This window comes from Lissotriton vulgaris, chromosome 3_1 (assembly GCF_964263255.1).
Source record: "Lissotriton vulgaris chromosome 3_1, aLisVul1.2, whole genome shotgun sequence".
Classification (NCBI taxonomy): domain Eukaryota; kingdom Metazoa; phylum Chordata; class Amphibia; order Caudata; family Salamandridae; genus Lissotriton; species Lissotriton vulgaris.
This window is the reverse complement of record NC_141689.1, coordinates 473424228-473450100: the sequence shown is the minus strand read 5'-3', so window position 1 is coordinate 473450100 and position 25873 is coordinate 473424228. Positions and strand designations below refer to the sequence as shown.

General features: G+C 47.3%; 1 protein-coding gene across 1 annotated transcript in view; it reads left to right on the top strand.

Moving 5' to 3' along the window:
* TRIM23 (tripartite motif containing 23) overlaps positions 1 to 25873 on the top strand; it is a 429923-nt gene that overhangs the window by 168626 nt on the left and 235424 nt on the right. The window contains exon 3 of the mRNA XM_086960694.1: positions 6985 to 7106. Coding sequence (XP_086816820.1) covers positions 6985 to 7106 — 122 coding nt within the window. The remainder of the gene's footprint in view (positions 1 to 6984; positions 7107 to 25873) is intronic.

Genomic DNA, 25873 nt, shown 5'->3' with positions numbered 1-25873 from the left:
GTTAGGGTGTCAGAGTGCCTGTCACTTAATTCCCCTTATTCTAAAAGCCCCCCAGGATAAAATGATGCAGTTTAAAATTGTTTAAAAAACGCTCCAAGTGCTCCGAGTTCAGATCGCTAATTGCAACACAGATCACAGCATTTCACGTGCAGCTCGCAGCCCCAGTTCCCTCACTAGGGAGAGCATTGCATTGCTCTATTATCACTCAATGTGGCACAAACCAATGCACACTGGAGCTTATTGCAGTACTCGGAGATGTGGACCTGTAAGCGACACACATGCTTTACAAGGATAGAATAATCAAAGGCCACTTTATTTTATAAACAGTGACCGTGCGGAACTGTTCTCTATTTGCTGAGAACGCTTTCTAACCTACCTGATCATAATACAAGCCAATTACGTACAATTGTAACCAGACACACACAGAGAGACACACACACACACACACACACACACACACACACACACACACACACACACACACACACACACACACACACACACACACACACACACACACACACACACACACACACACACACACACACACACACACACACACACACACACACACACACACACACACACACACACACACACACACACACACACACACACACACACACACACACACACACACACACACACACACACACACACACACACACACACACACACACACACACACACACACACACACACACACACACACACACACACACACACACACACACACACACACACACACACACACACACACACACACACACACACACACACACACACACACACACACACACACACACACACACCCACAGACACAGAGCCACACACACACACACCCACACACACACCCACACACACACAGGCACACACACAGAGCCAGAGACACACACACAGAGCCAGAGACACACACACAGAGCCAGACACACACACAGAGCCAGACACACACACAGAGCCAGGCACACACATACAGAGCCACACACACAAACCGAGACACACACACAAACACACACAGCCACACACACACACACACACAGCCACACACACAGCCATGGTCCTGCAATGGCCTACACGTGTGAGCTGCCCGACGGGTATAAATGAGCAAGGCTATTTGTGAAGGCGCCCCCGTCCCTAACAACTGCAGTCAGTCTCACAACAGATCTCTTGGGAAAAATCATTTCATCGGCAAAATACATTTCAATGACTCCCTTCATTGAAATCTTTGAATATTTATCGGAGTAAACCACTGTTCAGCAACTAGACGGCACCTTCTACTTATCCATTGGCTATGTTGTAGAAAGTCGCTTTCTGCATTCCTGACCAAGAAGAAACATTGAAATATGACAGGAAGTCCTTTTTTTATATATGTAAAACTGAGGAAAGACATAGTTGGAATTCACGCTCGCATAATTGTAAAGAAACACTGGCCCCCAGTGTGAGAACGACAAAGAGACACTGTCAGCTGAGGATACCAGCAACTTCTCCCCTCCCCCCTGTTGTTTCTTCAGGATACTCGAAGAAGCATAAGCGCCCTGCGAGGGGTTCAAAGAGGGTGGACAGCAGTGCACAAACCCGCAGGATGCCCCTCGCCAGCTTCCCGCAAGGGCTGAAACAAAATGCAACAAACCCATTTCTAAATGGAGGGTTTGGGGGATTGCCTCAAAGCCTCCTTCATCACGACTATAAAAAGGATAATGAATTGCTCCCCTTGCGCTGAAAGGATAACGCTACAATCCGGGGATAGGAGGGGGGACCGTGAGCATCAGCCACAGCTCAGACGTGGGGGATGGAAGGGGGTGTGCACTGCTACGGGAGATTAAGGCCAGCCTGGAGGGAAACGAGGCCTTACTTAGCAACACTGCCACCATTTTCTGCTGCAAGCATCAATATGTTTTCAAATGGCGTTTCATATTGCACTAATGTTATTTGTAAGTAGTGTAGTTAGTTTGATAATGTTAGACGTTTTAAAGGTGCTAATTTTACTAACTTCACCGTAAAAAGCCTGACCTCTTTGTACCCCTAACTGTGCTGTGGTACTATGGGGACGGCAGAAATAAATGGGGACGGCAGAAATATAAAAAAAAAACACACAGCAAAATAAGCGCACACAACGGGAAGTTCCCGTGCTCGGATACTTGAAAGGTGCTGCATCGGCACTTACAGAGGCGCTGGCACCGGCAATTATGACTCCGAAGGACTCGGCAGGCTATTTCCGAGCCCCACGCATTGGTGCAGAGTTGCATAGCCGGCCGGAACCAGAGATAAAAAACCTGACCTCTCTGTGCTCCTAACTGTGCCGCGGTACTATGGGGACGGCAGAAATAAATGAGGACGTCAGAAATATAAAACAAGAGGTAGTGGCAGCATCAGTGAGTAGTTACCTGTCATGTGAGAAGAGAGCCGAAACTACACCTAACAGCGGCAATCTCACGAGAAGCTTGGCAGAGTGGCAATGAGTGACACGTCGCGAGTGTGAACAGTGAGCACGAGAGAAGCCTGACACCTAGTGAGAGAATAGTGAGCGGTTACACACCGCTAATGGGAACAGTGAGCCCGCGAAGAGCCTAATACGTACTGACAGTCAGTGAGCCGTTTCACATCGCTAGTGTGAACAGTGAACACATGATGAGCCTGACACATGGTGAGTGAGTAAGTGATCCGTTTCGCCTGGCTCTCAGAGGCAGAAAAGGAAGGGGCCGCCGCCTGGGCTCCGGGCTGGAGCGCCAGAGTGCCCTTTCTGCTGTTTTGCCCGTGGACTGAAGGATAGGATGGGGGGAGGAGGGCGGGCGCTGGGGAAAGGTCCTGTAAAATAAAACGGCCGCGAGTGGTGCGCGTGCACCACTGCCAGCATATGTCTTCAATTATCGCGGCCATTTCTGGGCTTTGGTGCGCGTAACCGACACCAATAGGCCATAGGCGGAGCTACGCGACTGCCTATGGCCTATTGCGTGTTCTGTTAAAAAACAGCACGCACCCAAAGCCCAATGAAAATGGACCTAGGAAATAACACGCACGAGCTGTGTGGAATTTCCAGGTTCATTTAAAAAACCCAGCGAAAAGGACTCTGGCTGCGCGAGCACTGCTGCGCAGTGTACGCTAGGCAGAGACCTAAAAAGGAAGAGGAAAATACATATGAAAAACACAAGAACAAGTGAAAAACTAGTGGAGTATCTAAAAGAATGGTAATAATATTCCTTAAAGTGATGGAGTCTCTCAATAGTTGACCTCCATGAACTAGGGGATTGACTTAATGATTGGAAAGCCACACAGATGTTTGCCACTTAGGGGTATGAAAAAGTTTTATGACCAAAGTACATGATGCGGGTATTTAAACTGGTGGATCTAGGTTGATGTTCGCATACTTTAGATGGACACAATGGGTACTAGTGAAAAGATAAACATAATACAGATATTCAACGATGTATATAATGTGGATCCTCTGAACTCCTCCTAGGAAACCTAACTATATAAGGAAAATTATATACACAGCATGGATTGTGCTGTTGTAGCAACTATCATATTACTTTATAAGTGGCCGACACTGATGATATCTAGTCTGCATGCATTAACCATTGTATTGTAGTTTTGGCAGCTTAAATTATTAATGAAATGTCACAAAAAGGATTCAAAAATGAAACAAAGCACTCACTGCCTCAGGTATTAACAGAGCTATTGCTCCAGTCAGATTAACAGATTTTTTTTTATTCACAATATGACAGTTTCAGCAGTGCTAGGTTACAGTACACTTGTAGGCTTAGTGTTCAGATAAAAGTTGAACACATTGATAATCCGATAGTAAACATACATTCATGTAGAACATGAAATGCATTCATGTGACTTGACATGTATGTATGTGGTACTTCTTTAGTTCGAGCTTAGCCAAAAGGCGGAGGAGAACTGTAACTGGTCAAAGACTGGCATGAATTCAACGAGCAAGAGGAGAGTAAGACAGATTGTGGAACGTTAATGCATTGTGATGTAGTGTTCATTAAAGAGATGAGCCTTCAACTATTTCCTAAATTGGAGCAGGGTTTGTGCAGGTGTGCTGTCTATGGGGATGTTGTTCCAGATTGTGGATTGTTAGATGGAAAAGGCCTGCTAACATGTTTACTGTTCTTTTGGGTGCCCTGGTTGCGGGTGAACCGAGATCCATCAGAGGTAGTGAGGTTTTCTGCAAGAAAAGCGAGGGTGCTGGTCGTGATGGCCATAACTAGATAAGCTATCATCTTGCCTCAGTAAATGAGAACATGGTGCACAACCTCAGCAATACTTATTCTAAACTTAGATTGAATTCACACTCACAGATCAACCTGTAATAATTTGCTCATTTGTGTTCAGGTCATCTTTTTATGAAAATACATTTTTGGGTCCCACATAATGTTTCATTAGTAATAATTTAGCTCATTTGTTCCCCAAATACCATCTTGTCATTTTTAGGGCTCGCGCCCTGCGTTGCACTGCGAGAGTCCTTTTGTCCGGGGTTCAGAAATGGACCCTGGAATTGTACACTCTCGTGCGTGTGTTTTTACTTTTGTTGCCTGCTGTTGGCCTATGCCTGCGTGTTAGTTTTTAAAAATAGCACACAATAGGCCAAAGGCCTGCGCATTACTCCGCCCATGGACTATTGGTGTCTATTACGCGCATTCCTGCCATATGGTTTCAAATATTGTGCCCAGACACGGGCGCAATAATTGAAACCATATGGGCGCGCGCGCGCACCACTCTCGGGTTTGTTGTTTCCAAAAGTGATCGCTTTCGGTTTCGCGATTTCCTTCCTCCACCCTCCCCTCTCCCCTTTGGTCTCCTCACCTCCATCCCCTTCGCGCACCCCTCCCCTGTCCGCGCGCTCAGCAGCCTGAGCCGCAGTTGGCTGTTGTAGTAGAGGAGGCGCGCGGTGGAGACAACAGAGAAGGCGCGTGTCGTTAGCCCTGTCCGCTTCCCGCCAACAGCTGGTTTAATCGGACAAAGGATTCAACACTTTTTAGTGTCAGACAAGGAACATTCGATAATGCTACCACGTAGGAAGGTTAGTCATAGAAGTATATGATCTCTTTGGCAGGGAACATCCTGTTGCCTTACCTACTCCTGCCCCTCCTCCTCCCCCCGCTCTGTCCTTCATATATTTTGCAGTGCATTCTGATTCCCTTTTGGCAACTTTCTGTGGCTACTGGTTTTTTGAGATCACATAATGTTAGACCCTTTTTTTTATTTTTAAATAGCTTCCCAAATGTTATTTGGCCACTGTTTATTATCCCAGTGATGCTAGAGACCTCATATTCTGAGGTCCCTCATAATAGATCCGTCTTTTTCTGTAAATTGATCTTGTGTCCTTGCCATGATGTGCTACTGTGTCCTATTTACCCATCCCATATGATAATCAATACCTTAATGTGGCATGGGTATTGCCTTATGTCATGCAGTCTCCATGATAAGTTCTAGAAATCTCCAAATGTCAGCTAATGCCAAATATCTATAATGACCTTAGTTCAGCCCACCATTAGTGGTGTGAGGAAGTCGTATTGTGTCGTGCAGTACTTCACAAAAACTCATTAATAAATATAGCTGAGGCATCCACCTTCATTCGCCAGATATGGACCTGATGCTTCAGAGGTGTTGGATGCAGTATTCCAGAGGTGATCTCCAAAACCTGGGTGTGAAAAGCTAGATGGTCCACAGAATCAGAGGTGACTTCCTGAACGTAACTTTGTCATGGATAGCAAACAGAACCTGACTAAAATGCAAGAGGTGGCCTTTAGAACTTAACATAACGTAGCAGCATCAACTTGACAATAATAGCAACCCAGCTACCATTCTATGTGAGGTGCATAACGTTTTTCCTTTTTTTTCCCTTCTCTCCTAATATACACATGTAGTCTGGCATTTTAAGCATTAAGTGTAGGTGTGGAAATTGGGTCTGTAAATGATTGTGACTGTGTTTAAATAGGGCCGGCCCTATGATACGGCCAGTGAAAGCAGCTCCCTTGCATTGCCAGTACAAGTGTCTCTATAATGCAACAAATGTCTTTAAGAATAATCTTTTTTCATGGAGAAGTAGAGTGGCAAAAAAAGTGAAGTATTATTACCTGGGGCTCACAATATAGTTGCTGCAGAGCTTTTTTAAATTGCCCTCAAGTAACAACTTTGTGCTTTTTAACTACCTTCCCATTCCCAAAGGCGTCTCTTCCTCTGGAACCCCCATTTTCCCACCCTGAGACCTATATTACAATGGGGGAAAATCCGTTGTAGCCTTTAGTGCAACTTTTCTTGCATAATCTTAATTTACACAGGCAAAAATGTTTGCGAATCATACTTCATATTAATTAACATTTAGTGAATTTATTTGGAACCGGGACAATTTATCTAACATTTTTTTTGTTCAGCTCACTCATTTAAATTTTGAAAATACTTTGGAGAGATGATGATGGTTTATGAGATATATTTATAAATAAAACACAAACCGCATTGCACATGTTTAATAATGTTCCGGCTAAAGTTACGAAGTAGAGTATGGATACAGTAGTCGAAAACTGTGAATTTTTACTTAACATTTTTCAGAGCAGTTGCAGTTCCAGGCAGTGATTGATATTTGTACACAATTACTTATTCTTACTACTAGTCAAAGGGGTTAGTGGGAAGTTTAATTCAGTGAGTTTGTTTGGGAGGAATGGACGAAAAATAGTATTATGTAGGAGGCAAATATTCCTCCCAGTAGTTTTAATAGCAATTCTGAGTACTGTATGTTTTGTGGATAAAATAATGTCAGTTAAACCGCAGATTAAAAATGTGTAAACGTATGCATGTAGGGAAAATCTATTTTAATGTGTCTTTTTCAAATAAGTATTTGAAGATCTCTAGACCAGTATAAATACATCTTTCCTAATGGTTTAGCATTTATTTTAAACTTGTTCTAAATTAAATTTTCACCACACCTCTGTATCTCTCTCTAAACCAGTTTTTAACAAAGCTCTGCCTGCTCAACAGGTGATTCTGGTGTCTGGGGATTAAAGAAAAACTTTGCTTTGTTGGAACTGCTGGAGCGGCTTCAGAATGGGGCCTCTGGCCCATACGGCGCTCCCGATGAAGCCATTGGAATATCTGGAGAGGTATTTAATGTTTTCTTGTAAAATATGTTTATTGAGTTTTGGATGTGTAGTTGGTGTTTTATGTTTCCAGACAAGAGGGTACTTGTGCCTTAGTGCCTATTTACTGAATTCTTAAAGGTATCAATTGATCAGTGATGGCTCTTGCTACTTCCACAGTGCTGAATAGTAATAGATGCAAATCATGTTTAAGCCCTCAAAATGTACCCTTTCTCACGTTTAAGTCTTGCCTGCCAGACAGCACAAGATGCCAGGTTGCAAAATACCTATTGTGAGCTTATAGTTGGATGCACCCTGCCCATTAGTTACCAGTGGCTGGCTTTGTCACTCTCATCTGCTTGCTTCTTACTCAACTGCTTGACATCCTCTGTTGTGTTTGTCCCTCGTCTGGAGGATAGCCTCTTTATGATCCTTTTTACTGGCTGATTTGCATCCTTCCACTGTTCACATGTGTTGAACATTTTTTTTTTGTTCACCATTCAGTGAGAGTTTTTAAGCTTTCTCCCTTGTATGGCCCCCCTTACCTGCCCCCTACAGTGTGCGTCCCACCTCTTCCATCTTGTCTGTAAAAACATAGCAATATGGATATGTTTTCTGGTGTATGGTTGAAGGGCACACTTCAAGGGTTGTTGTTGCCTGCATTTCACATATTGCATGAAAGCACATGCTTTGGCGCACCAAAGCTCTTAAGGACCCGGGAAGATGACCATCAGCTGGACTCAATAAGTGGGTGTCTGAGGCAGAGGGTGTACTTAGCATGACAGTTCTATAGGAGGCCCATGAACCTGCTTCCTGGGCACCTTAAGAGATCTAGCTTGCTGAATCCTGTGAAAGTAAATTTAGGACATGACAAGCTTTTCCTTTAAATTATGATACCAACCCTATTCTTTTAAAATTCTATTCAGAGTCTCTTTTGTATAAAGTATTTGAAAAATAAACTATGCCATATATAAAGATTGAAAACACTGAATTGAAGTTGCATTTCTAAAATACCATAAAAATATGTTTGCTTTTCCTCCAGTATTTAGAAATGTTTTTTTCTTTTACTCTTTTAAACAATACTTTACAAGCAAATATTGACATAGCCCACAGTTTGGCACTTGGTTTATAAAGTGGAGGTCTTTTGGCTTTGCCATTGCATTTAAGATTAGGATGCACTTGCATCTTTGAGTCTGATTTTAGGCTCCCATATGTTGCCACTGCAGTGCAATGCAAATTTTGCCAGATGCATTGGGAATAAATATTAGTACCCTATGCATATTCACTTATGTAATTGGCAGAAATACAATGGTAACAATGGCCTTCCAATACCATCTAAGCTTTCCTCTATCCAGATATTGACATTTAGATCTATATAATAATAATTTGCATGACTCTGGGGACCTTCGGAAAGCGTGAAATATTTGCTTGTCTACCATCAATGTAGAACGTAAGGCAGCTGTAAACATGTCAAACTAGGTGTTGTTTTTTCAGTACAATTTTGTTGCGAAATGTCACAAATCAGTTAACAGGAACATTTTTGTCTAGAATATAACCAAACACATTAATGTCTGTCTGAAAGAGGCCTTCTAATACATATTTTATTCATAATAGTTCAATTCTCAATTATATTTACATTTCAGGAATCAAAAGTCATGTGCTACATTTTCTGACCAGAATTGGTCATCTGTAAAAAAAATCACATTCACCTTATTTTTTTGATAAACCGTTTTTGTAGAATTTTTGCCCATTAAAAATGGCTGCAAAGAACGTAAGGCTGACCTACAGCACTCTATAGGATAAAGCATCAGGACCAGACAAGCAAGGCAGTAACCCTCAAGCAGTACATCACGTAGAGTGAAAGCAGTGACCAGGTATACACGTCAGTAGCATTCTCAGTTAAACTGACCCAACCAGTTCCCCCACACCTTCCCATGTTTCCAGGGACAAATCCTGGCTTCAAAGACCACACGCTCCTGTTGTGCACACCAGTCCACACCTCAACTCTATCTTGTGAGAGTCAGAGGGGAAGGAGCCATCGAGTAGCGATATCACGTTTTGCAACTAAAAGGGCCATGCCCAGGAATGATCTTTCGGTCCTCGTGCTAAGGTGGGATACGACACTGCTCTTGGAGGTGATCTATAGGATATTAGCAATTGTTCTGTAGTTCCTCTCATACTCACAGCCCTGCTCTTATATTCCATCAGGCATTTCAGCACACAAAGTTTTTAATTCTGTGTAAAGAAGGGGAAGAAAACTGAAGTTTACATGGTCTTTGTTAATCTTTTAAGTGAAAGCAAATCTCTTCAGGTTGTTATGCCCTACTGGAGATGTCTAGTGCTTTTACGTCTGAGGTCCATCTAAAAGATACCAGGCATAGCAAGATAGGGTGTTTATAAGCGATACGTTTTAGAGATAACTCAGAATTTTTGCCCCAATTTATTAAGACCTGTAGGACATCTCTAATGTCCCATTATGCAGCGTATTTTGAAGAAGGTGGGTTTAGTAACCCACATACTTCACATGATTTTTTAGTCAGTAAGTTTTGTCCTACAGAGACTTCGTCTACAAGGCAGTGGTCTGCTGCAATAGATTTGTACACATTTACTGTACTATAAGAGAGTCCTGATAATATATTATTGGATAAGTAATTAACTACATATACTAAATCAGTTGAAATGGGATTGTAGTTCCTTCGAAGACACCAACAACCTCATTTCTTCCAAGCCAGTCTATATGCTTTCCTAGTGCCAGGTGCCCATGACTCCGATATGAGTCTGAAAGCTTTTGCCGAAAGTCCTGAAATTTGCCAGTTTATCCTGAAATCCTCCAGGCTATCAGCTTCAATGGTCCTTGCTCTACAAAAGGATATGACTGTCATTCTGGGCCTCTAATAATTTCCCTGAAAGTTGGAATTAAGATTGGGAAATCTACTCTCTTTTCTAGTAGGATTGGGAGCCAGGCATGTCACCTTCAAAGTGCTGCTATCACTACCGTGACCTTCGTGTTCCTGTGACCGTGCTACAGTGGTCTTGGTAGCATGACAAAAGGAGGGAAAGCATAAGGTGCTAGCCCCTGCCAATTCTGAAGAAGGTTTGATTGGTGACCAGTCCGCAACACAATTGCTGAATACCGGGATATGGTCCACTGTTACTAAAATGCTCTTGCTCAGACAGTAACTCCAGAAGACCATGGCTAAATCTGCAAGACCCTTGTAGTGAGGACCCCCCATTGTGTTGACAGATCTGACTGCAGATACATTGTCCAAGCGTAACATCACAGAACACTTCTTTTAGTCTTTGGTGAAGCCGCGAATTGCAAATCCACCTACCAGTAATTTGATGTGCAACTCCTTCTCCTGATCTGTCCAGCATCACCCTGCTGATGAGTCCCCACATCTTGCACCCCATCCCTCTAAACCTGTGTCTTATTCTATCACTATCGCCGGGCCTTCCCTAAAAATGGCTCTGCCATTCCATGCTTCTGCATTCCTCAGCCACCAAAGTAGTTCCTTCTTTGAATCCGGGTCCAGAGACAGCATTTGAGGATAAGAGTGACATGTTCTCAATGCTTTGGCTTTGAGTCTTCTGAGTGCACAGTAGTACAAGGGACTTGGGTAGATTTCTTGGATTGTTGAAGACAGAAGGTCTCTGATCCTTGCAAGAGCCCTCAAGGGGAATTTCTTTCTCCCTAAGAGTTTCCTCAATTCTTTGCGCAGTTTCCTTAACTTTTCCCCTGCTAATTTCAATTCTGCCCTTATTGTGTTTATGACAAAACCCAAGAACTGTATTTCCTGGTTTGGTACCATACCCTTGACCCTACCAGGTAGGTCGCTCCCCCTCCGCACAGCACCGCCTATGTGTCCTTGCCCCAGCTGCCACTGCTCTCTGCCCGGCCCTTCCTTCTGTTCCCCTCGCTGCCCCCGTGTCTCTCTGCCCTTTTTTGCCTTCTGTTCGTAACCGCCCCTGTATTTCTGTGCCCTTTCTGTGCCACTCGTTTCTCCCCTGATTTTGTGCCCTCTTTGCCTTTTGTGCCACTCGTTTCCCCCCTGATTTTGTGCCCTTTGCCTTCTGTTACCTTCGTCGTCCCTCTCCACCCCCGCCACTGCATCCCCTGCGGCCCGCCCCCCTGACTGCCCATTTGATGTCCACGCCTCCCGCATCCCGGCTGCTCCTCCCCACATGGACCGCGCCCAGCGCCCGAACCCCTGGCGCCCGCTCCTGCCACAATGACCGCCGCCGCTACACTGCCAGCACACTCCACGCCCTCAACCTCGGACGGGCCCACACCTGCTTCAAGGCAGCCCCCAAACGCACACGCCTGCCGGAATTGCAGCTACACGAGTCTCAGAACCAACGAACCACCCGCCAAGAAAGACTGTACCCACCTGCGATGCATACTACTGAACATCCGCTTTGCGCGCAAACACGCCGTCGAGCTCTGGGACTTGCGGCGACTCCTCCGCACCAGACGTCGCCATAGCCATCCCAGACGGCTACAAGATCATCCGCAGAGACCACACCAACAGAGTCGGAGGAGGAATAGCCATAGTCTACAAGAACAGCATCAGGGTCTCGACTAGCACCGACGAAGCGCCTAGGACCGCCGAACACATGCACTTCCAGATCCACACAGACCCCAACTCCACCCTCAGAGGCACCCTCGTCTACCGACCCCCTGGACAACGCCCCCAGTTCAGCGACTCCATCGCCGACTTCATCAGCGCGCATGCCCTGACCTCCACCGACTACATCCTCCTCAGAGACTTGAACTTTCACCCTGAGAACAACAACGACAACAACTGCACAAACCTGATCAATAACCTCGCCAACCTCGGACTAAAGCAACTCGTCACAACAGCCACCCACTCCGCCGGTCACACGCTCAACCCCGTCTTCTCCTAAAGTCCTCACGTCTGCGTCAGCCACACCACCAAACTCCTCTGGACCGACCACCGCTGCATCCACTTCACCTTCCAGAAACTCACCACACACCACTGCACCCAACATATCCCCGCCACTGCTGGAGCAAAATCACCGAAGACCAACTACATGCAAACCTCGCTCTCAACCCACCCACCGAACCCTCCAACACCGACGATGCTGCCCACAACCTCAGATGCTGGATCGAGGACTGCGCCAACACCCTCGCCCCGCTGAAGAAACCCCCCACAGAGACACCAGCAAGAGGGCCAGCTGGTTCACCCCAGAACTCCTAGCCTCCAAGCAATCCTGTCAGAAACTGGAAAAGAAATGGCACATCGAACAAACCCCGGACAACCGTGCAGCACACAAGGACGCCATCCGCAACCACCACCCCTTCATCAGGGCTGCCAAGAGAACCTCGTTCAAAGACAGCCTCGACAACAACGCACAAAATAGCAATGAGCTCTTCAACATCGTGAATGAACTCTCCAACCCCAGATCCAACACTAACGACATCTCGCCATTGCAAGCCCTATGCGACTCCCTCGCCACCTTCTTCCACCGCAAGATAGCAGACATCCACAACAGCTTCAACACCCAGACAGACCCAACAGACAGCAACACAACAGACCCTCTGCACACCATCGACCACGACCACCTACTAGCCTGGGCCTGCGTGAGCATCGATAACACCATCAAGATCATGAGCACAATCCACTCCGGCTCTCCGCCAGATCCCTTCCCTCCATCGCACCCCAACTGCGCAACGTCATCAATCTCTCCCTCTAGACCGCGACCTTCCCAGAGAGCTGGAAACACACCGAGATCAACGCCCTAAACCCAAGGCAGACCCAAGAGACCTCAAGAATTTCCAGCCCATTTCTCTGCTCCCCATCCCAGGCAAGATAATTGAGAAAATCGTCAACAGACATCTAACCCGATGCCTCGAAGAAAACAGAATCCTGGACCCTTCCCAGTCAGGGTTTCGCAGCAACCACAGCACCGAGACTGTCCTCATCGCCGTCACCGACGACATCAGGACCCTGCTGGACAACGGCGAGACCCCACAGCACTCCTCCTCCTAGACCTCTCCGCCGCCTTCGGCCCCGCTCTCACATGTCGCCCGACAGCACGACCTCAACATAATCTCCTATGCCGAAGACACTCAACTGATCCTCTCCCTCACCAAATCACCACCAGAGCCTACCTCCACGAAGGAATGAAGGCTGTCGCCGACTGGATGAAGACCAGCCGTCTGAAGCTGAACTCTGACAAGACGGAGGTCCTCATCCTCGGCTCCAACCCTTCAGCCTGGGCCGACTCCTGGAGGCGGACGGCACTGGGAACAGCCTCGACACCCACCGACCATGCACGCAACCTGGAAATCATCCTCGACTCAACTCTCTCAATGACCAAGCAGGTCAACGCCTTCTTCTCCTCCTGCTTCAACACCTTCCGCATGCTCCGCAACATGTCTGGTGCCTCAGGTGCAAAGAAAGGATGCTTAACTCTGCAGCCACGAGGACCAGGGGACTTTGAGGTTGACCAGGAGCCGGGTGCGAGTTGTCCCACGCATTATGCTGAGTGCCGACGGGTCGGTGTCTGGCTGGAGCACAAACAAGCCCTGGCAGTGGCAACCCACACAGGAAGGTCAAGCAGGTTACGGTGTGCACCAGCAAGGTCCAGGGGACTTACCAAGCAATGGAGAGTCAGGGCATGTTTGGAGCAACCATGGAAGCCCAAAAGAATTCAAGATGATCCTCAGGAGGACGCCCAGGCCGAATGACCAGGAGTCGCGAGCAAACCTTGAGCAAGATCACAAAGTACCAGTCCACGCAGCACTCGGTGAAGAGGGCTGGAGTTCTTTGGTGGAAATTCTGCTCAGGATCAGGACTACACAGAGTCCAATGCACAAGCTTGCAATCGCCAACAAGCATATGCACTTGCAAAAGTACGCGGTGGACAGGGATTCGGGTTATGCGGTCCCCTTGAGGGATACTGGCCTCAAACTTGGTGAGAGGGCAGCTCAACCTCGAGGAACGTCTGAACCCACCTCCTGTGTTGCTGGAGCCTTTGGAGTCCGCAAGAGCTCAGGATCAGCAGACCGGTCAGTTGCGTTACAGTGCCTCAAATGCAGGGAAGTGACTCCTTCACCACAATGGAGATTCTTCTCATGTCCTTGATTCTCCACAGTTCCTACACGGAGCCTGTATGGTGCACAGGCATAGACAATGCTTTGGACGGAGAGTGGGACGAAGTCGGGCCCAGTCGAAGTCGAGCGAAGTCCAGACGGTCGAAGGTCATGGGTTTCTTGTTGAGAATCTTGTCCACATCAAATCTAAGGTCCTACAGCCAGGTAAGCCCTTTTGTACCCACAGTAGAGGGTTGGACAGATTCAGGGGACCCTCCTAGGGGAGAGTCAGGACAGAGGGGAGTTTACTCCCATGTCCTTTGTCCAGTTTTTCACCAGAGCAGGAGCCAATGGCTCCCCGAACTGGTTTGAACTGGACTATGCACAGGAACACCAAGTGTGCCCCAGATGCAGCCTTTCAGGCACATTGGAAGTGCACCCACTCAGCCCCAATACACTCAATCCTGTCTGGGATGTAACAGGATGTCTATTGTCTGCCTTCCCCTGCTCGAGCTTGGCTCAGCAGGAGGGCAGAAATTTGTCTCTGGTCAGCAGCAACCATTTTGAGTTGCCTGGGTCGAGAAGGCTGGCACCCGAAAGACTAGTGACCCCACAAAGCTCACTTTAGAAGGGTGGAATCATACCTCCCACAACCAGTTTCTGGCATGGAGGTATGATTCCAAGGTGTTTGATACCCAACACAACATGTTTTGTTTCAGCCGTTTTCGAGATAGCATTTATGGCGAGGTTATAATGCACCTCTACCTATATGTCTGGCTGAGTCACAGACAACCGGGGAGAATTGTCTCCAAAGGCTGCAGAGTGACTCTGCTCATGCAGGGGCACCCTGTCATGTAAAACCCAGCACCCTGCCTTCAGGATTAATGCCTGCTATAGGGGTGACATATAGGTTGTAAGTGTAGTGACCTATAGATATAGTAAACCTATATCTAAAGTAAGTGGTGCTAGCACCAGCTTACTCGGGCTGCATTGGCAGACCTGTAGTTCCATTTTGCATGGGCTATCATGGGTGGCATAATACATGCTTCAGCCCATGGGAGGCCTCTGGGGTACCTATGCCCTGAGTACCTGGGTACCATATACTAGGTACTTATAAGGGTACCCCAGTATCCAATCGGGAGTGTACCTAAGTACATGTCATACATTTTAGGGAGAAAGCAGATAGACTGGGGGGGCATGGTTAACTGCTGAGAATAGAGGACGTGAGCTGAGAGAGCTCCGTCCCGAACCCTGACACTTGGCAAATTATCCTGATTTCCACCGGACCTTCAGACATACTAAGAACGGTCTTTGACAGAGGAATGCTTCTGCGGATGGTGGCTGCCTTCCGGGGACACTAGCTCAAGGGAAAGTTGGATTCTGACCAACTGTTCTGACCCACACGAAGAGGACGGTGGGAGGAGCCATTGACTGGGGTGGAGGGAGCCGTTCGACCTCTGCTGCTGGTATACGTACTGTTAGTTACAATAGCAATGGTCAGAGTCTATCGATTCACTGGAACATCAAATGTTAAACAAGCAATTAATCAGGTATGGAACACAAAATTGTTACACCCAAAGTGTGCTACACTATTTATTCATTACTTCAGCACAATATTAATCAAGTACCCAGCTCGAATCCATGGGTACCTAGATTTCAGAAGTATCATTACATTCAAACATGGAAAATACATCATTCAGTTACGTCATTGAATCATATATATGCCTGTGGGCATTGCTCTCATATAGATGTAACACTTTAGAGCTTCATATGGAGAAAAGAAACAAACATTTTTCGCCAAATATTGACATTTACGACGCGCTCAAAGTGATAGAAATAGGGAAACAGTTAAGTGGGATAGGTGTGATGGGAAAAACATGAGGACTGGGTAAAGGTGGTTGTGACTTGGAACAATCACAGTGGTATAAAATAGGCCCTTTACAGTCTGTAGTTCGATCTGTAGTTCCAATATGCTCATATACACGGCCGGTCGAGCGAGGATGAAGCATCATGTAGAAAACAACTTCTGTCAAATCTAACGAACCGCGTGGGGTGCGTGAATCATTACCGCACAAACGTCGGTCTAGTTGTGACCATTGAAAGAGAAGAACCAACCGTTTGGATGGAAGGCTTTCTATCCCAATGAATGCGGGATCACTACTTCAAAAGAAAGGAACCCTTGATGGTCCCACCACAATGGCCACTTAAGGCCTCTGATAAAGCGCTCCTGTTCTTCCTTGTCCTGAAGAAGACCTCAGCATGAGGACCAAACCTACCCTTTAACCAGGGGGTCGAAACGTAGACCAGATTACAACCACTCTCTAATCATAGGACTAATTAACGGAGTAAAACGGATCCTATGTATATGAGCATATTGGAACTACAGATCGAACTACAGACTGTAAAGGGCCTATTTTATACCACTGTGATTGTTCCAAGTCACAACCACCTTTACCCAGTCCTCACGTTTTTCCCATCACACCTATCCCACTTAACTGTTTCCCTATTTCTATCACTTTGAGCGCGTCGTAAATGTCAATATTTGGCGAAAAATGTTTGTTTCTTTTCTCCATATGAAGCTCTAAAGTGTTATATCTATATGAGAGCAATGCCCACAGGCATATATATGATTCAATGACGTAATTGAATGATGTATTTTCCATGTTTGAATGTAATGATACTTCTGAAATCTAGGTACCCATGGATTTGAGCTGGGTACTTGATTAATATTGTGCTGAAGTAATGAATAAATAGTGTAGCACACTTTGGGTGTAACAATTTTGTGTTCCATACCTGATTAATTGCTTGTTTAACATTTGATGTTCCAGTGAATCGATAGACTCTGACCATTGCTATTGTAACTACCTTTACTGACCCGGGTCAGAGAGTTCTTAGGGTGTACCCCATTGTAACTCATCGGTATACGTACTGTGGCCCCCGATGGTTCTTGGGCACTGAGTTGAGACCGGGATCCCAGCAACTGTCTGTGGAGTGCGTGCCCCGGAGTGGAGGTTCCGTCTGCCTGGTTCATTGATATTCGACGGACCAAAGCGCGGATGAAACAATATGGCGGGCGCAGAATTTGTTGTGTATGGCCGATCGCCTGACAGAGTGTGGCAGGTACCGAGCTTAGAGAATGATAGGGCTCGCTGCTGCCGCTGGAGCTATAATGAGGATACTACGCCTGGCATTGAGGAAGCCCCTTGAATTAAATCGCGCAGGGGGGTGCTCGACAGAAGTAGTATACACGACTGATTCGTCATGGCGCTGGAGGCCATTGTTCCCCCGAAACTCTGCGCAGGGAAAACACAGAGCCCTGGACACAGCAATACAAATGACTAGGCGGCCGCGGAGGGAGTGACTGCGTGACGATCCCGGCGGCGCTGCAACAGGGCTGAGACCAACAGCCCTGCCTGATTCAGGGATCGCGGACACTGTTCGGGACGAGGCTGAAACGGCCAGAGCTACTGTGGAGGTACGGCAGATGATACACGTGAAAAAAGTCGCTTCTGAGTCACAGGGGCTCCTGCCTGCTTGAAGGTTTAGTGGGGATAAGCTCTGGATACCTGGTCATTACCCGGCAGCGGACCGGTACCGTGAATCGGCCTAGAGATGTGCAGCACAGCAGTGAGTAGAGGGAACTATTGTACATTGCCGAAGGTATTGTTATAATCTCATCACCGCATCTGCACTGGGGATCATTGCACCGGTGGCGTGCTTGGTGGGGTGTGACTGGACCCATGCTGGAGTGAGTGGTTACCAACAGAGGATACTCTTTTTGCAGGAGCTGGGGATTAAGTTACCTGCAGAAAATTCACGCTGAGGAAAAGTGGGGTGGAACAGAGTCCCCACCACGGAACACTCTGGAACAAAAGAGCACACGCGGGCATTGTGGCACCATGGGGCGCCCTACAGCAAAGCCAGCTGACGCAGCGTCTAGTGAAGACCCGCACCTCACACTTAGCAATGACCCTCAAACAGTTCTGATAATGAAGCAGTGCCCCCCACGGGGACTGATCAAGATTGGATTTCATCCTGAAGGAAATAAGGGACTCCCGTGTAGCGATTGAAGCACAGATGGCGACTCTATCCACCAATTTAAACTTGCTGCAGGCGGACCATAAAAAGCTCACGGATAAAGTGAAGTAGAATAAGCTGGCCCTTGATGATTTGAGCAAAAAGCAAAATTCTCTTGGGAAGAACGGACAGTTCACAGCTACTGCTGATATTGTCCAATCTCTTGTGTTCAACACAACACACCATCCATACACATACACACTCAATTGGAGACCAAGGACCCTACTAGGCAATTATAATACATATAATACTACAGGGGTATACATAAAAAAAAATTAACATTTTATTATTTCTGGATGATTTGATCCTGCAACAAACCATGCATACCTCTCAACTTGAACAATTCCAACGTCAATTTAAGGGCTTACAAGATAGGGTGGATGACGCGGAAGGGAGATCCCGACGCAATAACGTTCGTATCCTCGGAATTCCAGAGCGGAGCGAGGGGTCTAACCCCACCCAGTTCGTGGAAAAATGGATACGAGACCATGTGGCGAAGGAGGGGTTAATGGATCTCTACAGTGTGGAAAGAGCGCACCGTGTAGCACCTAGACCACCCCAGCCGGGAGCACTGCCAAGGCCACTGATAGTGCGTATCTTGAATTATAAAGACCGTGACACGATCCTACGGGCTGCCAAAGAGAACGCCCCTAAACGTTTCGAGAACAAAACGATCTCCCTGTACGCAGATTTCACTCTAGCAGTACAGAAAGCCAGAGCCACCTTCCAGGAGGTCAAGAGGAACTTACGAACACCCAATCTGAAATATGCCTTGCTTTTCCCTGCCCGCCTGAAAGTAATTTACGGACAAAAATCCAATTTTTTCGACAATCCTGAAAAAGTGGCCGACTGGTTGGAGATAACATTTACGCTGATGGCCTCGCAGATCTTACTTCCGTCAAGCCAAATGCGACGCCCTCTTCTGCAACAGGATGCTGGTGTCAACATGGCAGAGAGCAGACAAGTCATGGAAGCAACTGACGCTGGCCCATCTCTGGAACAAATTACGAACAGTCAAAAAGACGTTATTTTGGGACCTCATCGGGATCTCGCAGATTAAAGATGTCTGGGGGAAAGATGGTATCCTTACATTTGACGCCCTAAAGGAAAAATATCACCTGCCGGAGAGTGAGCGGTACCTGTACATTCAGGTCAGGCATGCCCTATCAGCAAATGTCCCGAGAGGAACCACGCTCCCGGAGGCCTCCCCTTTGGAGGACCGGGTATTGGATGGCCATCGCCCAGAAAAAACTATCTCATTGATCTATGTTAAAAATGGAATCTCTGGCTGACCAAGGCTTATCAGGTTGTGTGCCTAACTAAAAAAGATTTGGCATGTCCTAATAGTTTCAGGACGGGCCATGTTTACTCAAGCATTGCATGAGATAATTAATTACATGCACTGTTGACGGTACTGTTACCGGATCACGAGGTGTGTCTTATTCACAATTGTATTGTATTTTGTAAGTAGCACTCCAGTGTGGATTGACATACATGTTTAATTATGTTCATGTTTGTGGATTTATTTTCAGATCTCACAACCCTCACTATTGGAGGGGTCGCACTTGGAAGTTCTCGTGCTTGGTCTATTTACAAGTTTGTAATCTACCTTTTTTTTATTCTCTGTCCCCGCCCATTATGGATTTGGCGCCTTAGCGTGCGCTTCCCTTGAGGCGAGGGTATGTATGGTCCTGAGGAATGCTGAGCTGATTTCTGGCTCATTAAAGCTGAAACATGGTGACCTTTGCTTAGGACATTTGGTTCAAAATTACTTAACCACTTGCTTGTCTGACTTTTCACCTTTGTTTTTAATGGAGTTAGAACTACCCCTTTATTAAAAATTCTAGTTCGGGGAGTAGCCCACACTCCTTTTAATATGCACTTTTCTGGTTCTACTTTCATGTACTGACAATGAGGACCCAATGAAGACGACTGGCAGCCAACTTCTTGTTGGTGCCTGAGGGTTCTTTTTCCTCACTGCTTTCGTAACAACTTTTTCCTGTGTGTTTAATTCGAGCCTTGTATATCAACTCATGGTGGTGGTAATTAAGTCTTCTTACCCCCTCCTTTTTCTTTTTCTCTTTTTTCTTTTGGCTCCTTTTTTGTGAGGTACTCTTCTGTTGTTTTGTAATAATTATCTCAAGGGGTATAAGAGTGGCCTCACGATCCTTTCTCTCTTGTTGATTACCCTGACCAAGGCTTGCGCCAAAGTCAGTCAGAGACCACCACTCTAAGTCCGGGCAAGGGAGTTACACGCCAAGATAACCCCTGCTCACCCTCTTGGTAGCTTGGCACGAGCAGTCAGGCTTATCTCAGAGGCGATGTGTAAAGCATTTGCGCATGCACCCACCAGCAACAACATCCGAGGCCCCCCACAAAAGGAACTCCACACAAGGTATATGTAAAAATAGCCTTTGTATTGCAAAACACATTAGATAGAAACACACACTTTACAATGTGCCAACAGGCACGGGCAGAATTTACAGGGGATTATGAACAGGACAGGGCCACAGGGACCACTGTCAGGAATATGCATTTGTAGATTTTAGAATAGTAAACCAGTAACTACTGGTAACAGGTAAGTACCACCTACGCAACCCTAACCACCTTAGGAGAATATTACGCAGGGAACCAGGGCCTCACTAGGAACACCTGTACTAGAAAGAACAACCACCTAAGTATCACTATACATTTGGGGGTATAGGCATGAAAACATTACACATGATGCATCACAACATTCAGAGGTGTAGGGAAGGAAACACATGGTACATAAACATACATTCAGCTGTGTAGGGAAAAGCAACTTTGTACATGATGCATAAAAACACATTCAGAGGTACCAGAACACAGGGTGTGCAAAACATACAACACATAGTACATTTCTTAGCACCCTAAGAAGCACATAACTCACAACAAAGTCCAGGTTGCGCCACTGCGCCAAAAACCTAATCGTAGCAGCTGCCCACTACTTGCTGGGCAGCTGAGGGACAGAAGAGGGCCTAAACGCTGCAGCTGGCACTAAGTGCTGCGCAGCTGGGTAAAGCCAAGTAGGGATTAAGGAGTGCGACTCACTCCTGAGTCCAAAAGAACATGTCCCTAGGAAGCAAAATACCTAAACGGTGCAGCTGCCCACTAATTGCTGGGCAGCTGTAGATCAGCAAAACTGCGCCAGGGCTCTCATCTGCCCTCTGGGACAACCACGGCGCCAAACTGAGCCATCTGGCTCTGGGGACGCGATGCCTCCGGGGAACCTCGCATGCTCTAAACACAAACTGCCCCCTTGGAGCCTCGTGGGCTCAAGAAACACTAATGCGGGCTGGGAGCCTCGTGGGCTCTGATCAAACGGCCCCCGTCTGTGGAGTCCCCCTGGGGGACTCTAAATCAGCAGAATGCCTCCGAGCCTCTCGAGGGGTATCACATAAAATATGCCCTTCTTTGGAGTCCCGCTCGGGGACTCAGAAGCAGAGGGAACACAGAGGAATGACCCGCGGGGACACCAGCACTCACCACTGGTTGGGAGGCGGCATCTCCTCTCCTGCGGCGTCTCTTCTCGGCGGTTCTCCTTCGTTGCCCGGTCCGGCAGTAGCGCTTTGTGGGGTTCTCTCAGCAAATGAGAGCCCCGCCTGCACCAGGCGCCTGGCCCACTTCACCCGGTCCCCCATCTCGGGACCGGGACTTTCAAAACGGAGCCCACAAGGCTCCGGGACTCCTCCTCGGTGGCGGGCAGTATCTCCGGTCTCCCTCTCCCTACGGGAGACCGGAAAAACACACAACGGCTTCCCCCGGCAGGGGGAAGCAGAACAACAGGGTCACCAGGCCCTGCCCACCTCCACTCATTCCGGGTCTCGGCAGGCAGCAGCCCGGCAACGTGTACACAAGCAGCCTAGGGCTGCGGCGGTGATCTCAATATCGGCAAATGAGGGGTGGGCACCCTCGGTACGCTTTGATGACTGCAAATAAGCGAGGTAGGCACTTGCGCCATACAATGACCCAAGGGGGGATCCCCACGCCGGGGAATCCCTCGGAGAGAAGGGCAGCATCGCTGCTCAGCCCCCGGCTCTCCCTCGCTAGGAGACAATCCAGGAAACAAAGAACAGCACTCGCAGGGCGCTGGGGCTGCCACAGCCCTGGGGCAAGGGCAAAGGCACAGCAAAAGGTCCTGGAGGTCAGGGAGGCAAAGCAAGGTTCAGGAAGTAGAGGGGTCCTCCAGGGGCTGGGCAGGGCCCAGGGAGGCAAGCCTTCCCCTGGGCCCCAGCAGCAGCACGCCCCTGGTAGATTCGAATTGGGAACAAGAATATTTTACAAGAGGTCTCAGCCTCTTTTTATACACAAAAATCCCTTTGTCTAAAGGTGCAAGGTGGGGGTAAAACCAGGCGCAGCTGGTTTGGGAGCACTCTTTATGGGCTCAGCCCCTCTCACTATTCACTGGCCAGGCTAAGGTCATTGGACGCACCACAGGGGGCGGAGCCAGCATTGTGTGGGGAAAGCCCAGCCCTATTCAGGTCCCAGGTGTACTCCTCCCTCACATCACTCATGCTAATCACAACACTCACCACCGGGGCAGACCCATCATGACTCATGGAGCCAGGCTCACCAGCCAGCTCCAGCCAATCACAAGCCAGACACAAATTACACAAACATGCAAGAAGTGGCACTTCCACACTAGACACAATCACGGCGCATACATCATTGTGCAGCATTTAATCACACAAGTCCGCACATACCAAACTCGCATCTGCAATCCCCACGCATCAGGAACTACCAGGGAGACACACATTCCCCATGCATTCCTATAGGAGGGCAGGCCAATCTCACAAACGCACTCAGGGAGCGCACGCACTTTACACTGCACCACCGTGTCAAAGTGCGCAAAGACCAGAAATCACTATAATTATTTAATAATACCAGGCGAAAAGTTCAGGGGTGAACCTGCCAGAAGTCCAACAATATACAAAACACTAATAAATCATATGGGGGATCCATTAGCGACTCTTAGAGAACAGTGGGGTGCGGACGGCCTAGTGTTAGATAATGATGACTGGAAGGAAGCAGTTTCCTCCCCGAAAGTAGTAGCAGTTCCCATGAGACTTAGACTGGTCCAGTTGAAGATCCTACACCGATCTTACACCACGGGCCCCGGTGGGTACGGATGGGTCTGGCGAGTAGCGAGGAATGTCTGAGAGGGTGCGGGGAGGTCGGAACATTTATGCATATACTATGGCACTGCCCTGAAATACAAGACTACTGGGATCAAATTCACAAGAATATCTGGGAGGTTCTGGGGGTAGAGTTGGCTTTGGAGACCCGTAGATGTGCCCTGAATGTTTGGGAACCCACGGACCTGAATACGTCTGGGAAGGTATGGGTGACACTGGCATGCATGAATGCTAAACGTAACATCGCTCAGTTGTGGGGTGCTAGTCAGGTGCCTCAAATTGGAAAATGGATGGAAGATCTGAACTGGTGCATGTTCAGGGAAAGGTCTGTCTATGTTGCCAGGGGCTGCCCCGGGAAATGGGGGAAGGTCTGGGGGGCGTGGATGGATTCAGAGGGGATATTTGCACACCTCCGGAAGTCAGAAAAGAGGTATTAGCGTTGGAGCCTCAGTGATCCCTGAAATCTATCCGGTTAATGATTCTGATATATGAACATGTATACTCGATTAATGTGAAAGTCAAGATTGTCACCTGATGCTTTATTTCCTTTTTCTTTTTGGAATATGATAATAAAAAGATTTAATTAAAAAAAAAGACACTCTTTTGACGGTGGCGGCATTGGCTGCACACAATGCCCAAACAGCAATGACTTCGGCGCAATCCTCAGATGCGGCTACAGTCCGCTCCGACTCTGAGGCTAGCTTGACAATGTTCCCCTCGATCACTGCACAGATTGCAAGAGAATACTAGAACTGTAGCTTTGAGGTGGCCGGGAGTGGTAACGTATATGATATTCTGCAATATGTTTTTCAGATGATGGTCATTTATAGAAGGTCTAGTTATTAATAGCTGGAAGGGGAAATGTATTGATATATTAAGATCATTCATATGATGTGCAACGTACAGGTGGTTTAATGTGGGGCAGTTGTAGCTTCCCCCCCAGCGACTGCACTATGGCATTTTTTGTTTAAAGTCCAAGTTGGACTTTTATTTCCAGTTTGGTCCTCTGCTGTTAACCGGGGGAACCTAGTATTAAGGAGTTTAGTTAGTTGTGCATGCTCGGCCTTCCTGTATAAGACACCTGATATTTGTAGTATTTCACATGCTCTGTTGCGAATGTACTCCCTGCCTCCAGATGGCATCACTTAACAGATATACCTGCGGCACCTGGAATGTGCAGGGCATGGGATCAGTTCACAAGAGACATCGTATATTGGCGCAACTGAACAGAAGAAACATTGATATAGCTTTCCTGCAAGAAACTCACCTTAGTCATGATGAGGCGCTTAAATTGCAACGGAAATGGAGGGGAAATTGTTTTTCATGACCTATTCAGCATGTGCATGGGGGGCAGCGATCTGGGTCCGAAATATTACCCCATTTAGACTACTAGAGCAAAAAGTGGACCTAAACGGCAGATATGTATTGATTCATGGTACTGGATTGGGCACATATAGTTCTTGGGAGTATATACGCCCCGAATACTGATCAAGATAGATATCTGGAGGCCCTTAGCGTGGCACTAACGGACTGGTCTGATTATCATTGGGTGGTAGGGGGTGACTTCAACGCAGTATTAGACATTGATCTGGACAGGTCGCACCCTCCATTACACGCAACTGAATGTAAAAAACAAGCAAAAGTGCTCAGGAGATGGGCGTAGGGATGGGAACTGCATGATGCCTGGCGAGTGCTAAATCCGAGCCATAAGGAATATTCCTTTTATTCCCCACCACACCGTCTACATACTCGCATAGATTGATTTTTCTGCTCCGGGGCTTGCTTGGTTCTGTCAATAACGTGCTCCACATGGGTAAGACTTTATCGGACCACAACCCAGTAGAGTTACCACTCCAATGGGGCAAAATCCCAATCCCCTATACCGACCTGGAAGTTACAACCCTTATTAGTGGAGGACCAAGTCTTCCTTAGTGCTTTATCCACTGCTATTGTTAATTATTTCTCAGAAAACAAAGGGTCTGCTAGTACGTGTCAGATGGAATGGAACGCCTTCAAAACGGTTATAAGGGGAGTGGCAATTAGCACGAAGGCAGGAGTCCGCCTTGCCCTTATAGACCGGATTAGGGAGGTTGAGGGAAGATTGACCACACTAGAAGGGGAGCCTGCTAGGTCAGAAGCGCAACGGTCACACCTACAGGAGGTCAATATTCAACACTTGGAGCTTCTAGAGGAACTGCGCATAGTAGACTATCGGCTTTATACACAGAAACCACACACACAGGCTGACAGAGCTGGACCCCTACTGGCAAGACTGGCTAAAAACGCGCTCCCGCCGTCCCCTATATTGGAGATTCGGACCGGGGAGGGTAATCTAGTTCATACACAACTGGAAATTAATACTGCATTTAGGAACTACTATGAACACTTATACAGACAACCAGTAGGCTTTAACGATATGGACTTTGAACCTTTCTTTGACTGTTTGCAAATCCCACAGCTGATACAGCAACACAGTAAGGACCTGGCACAACCGGTGACTG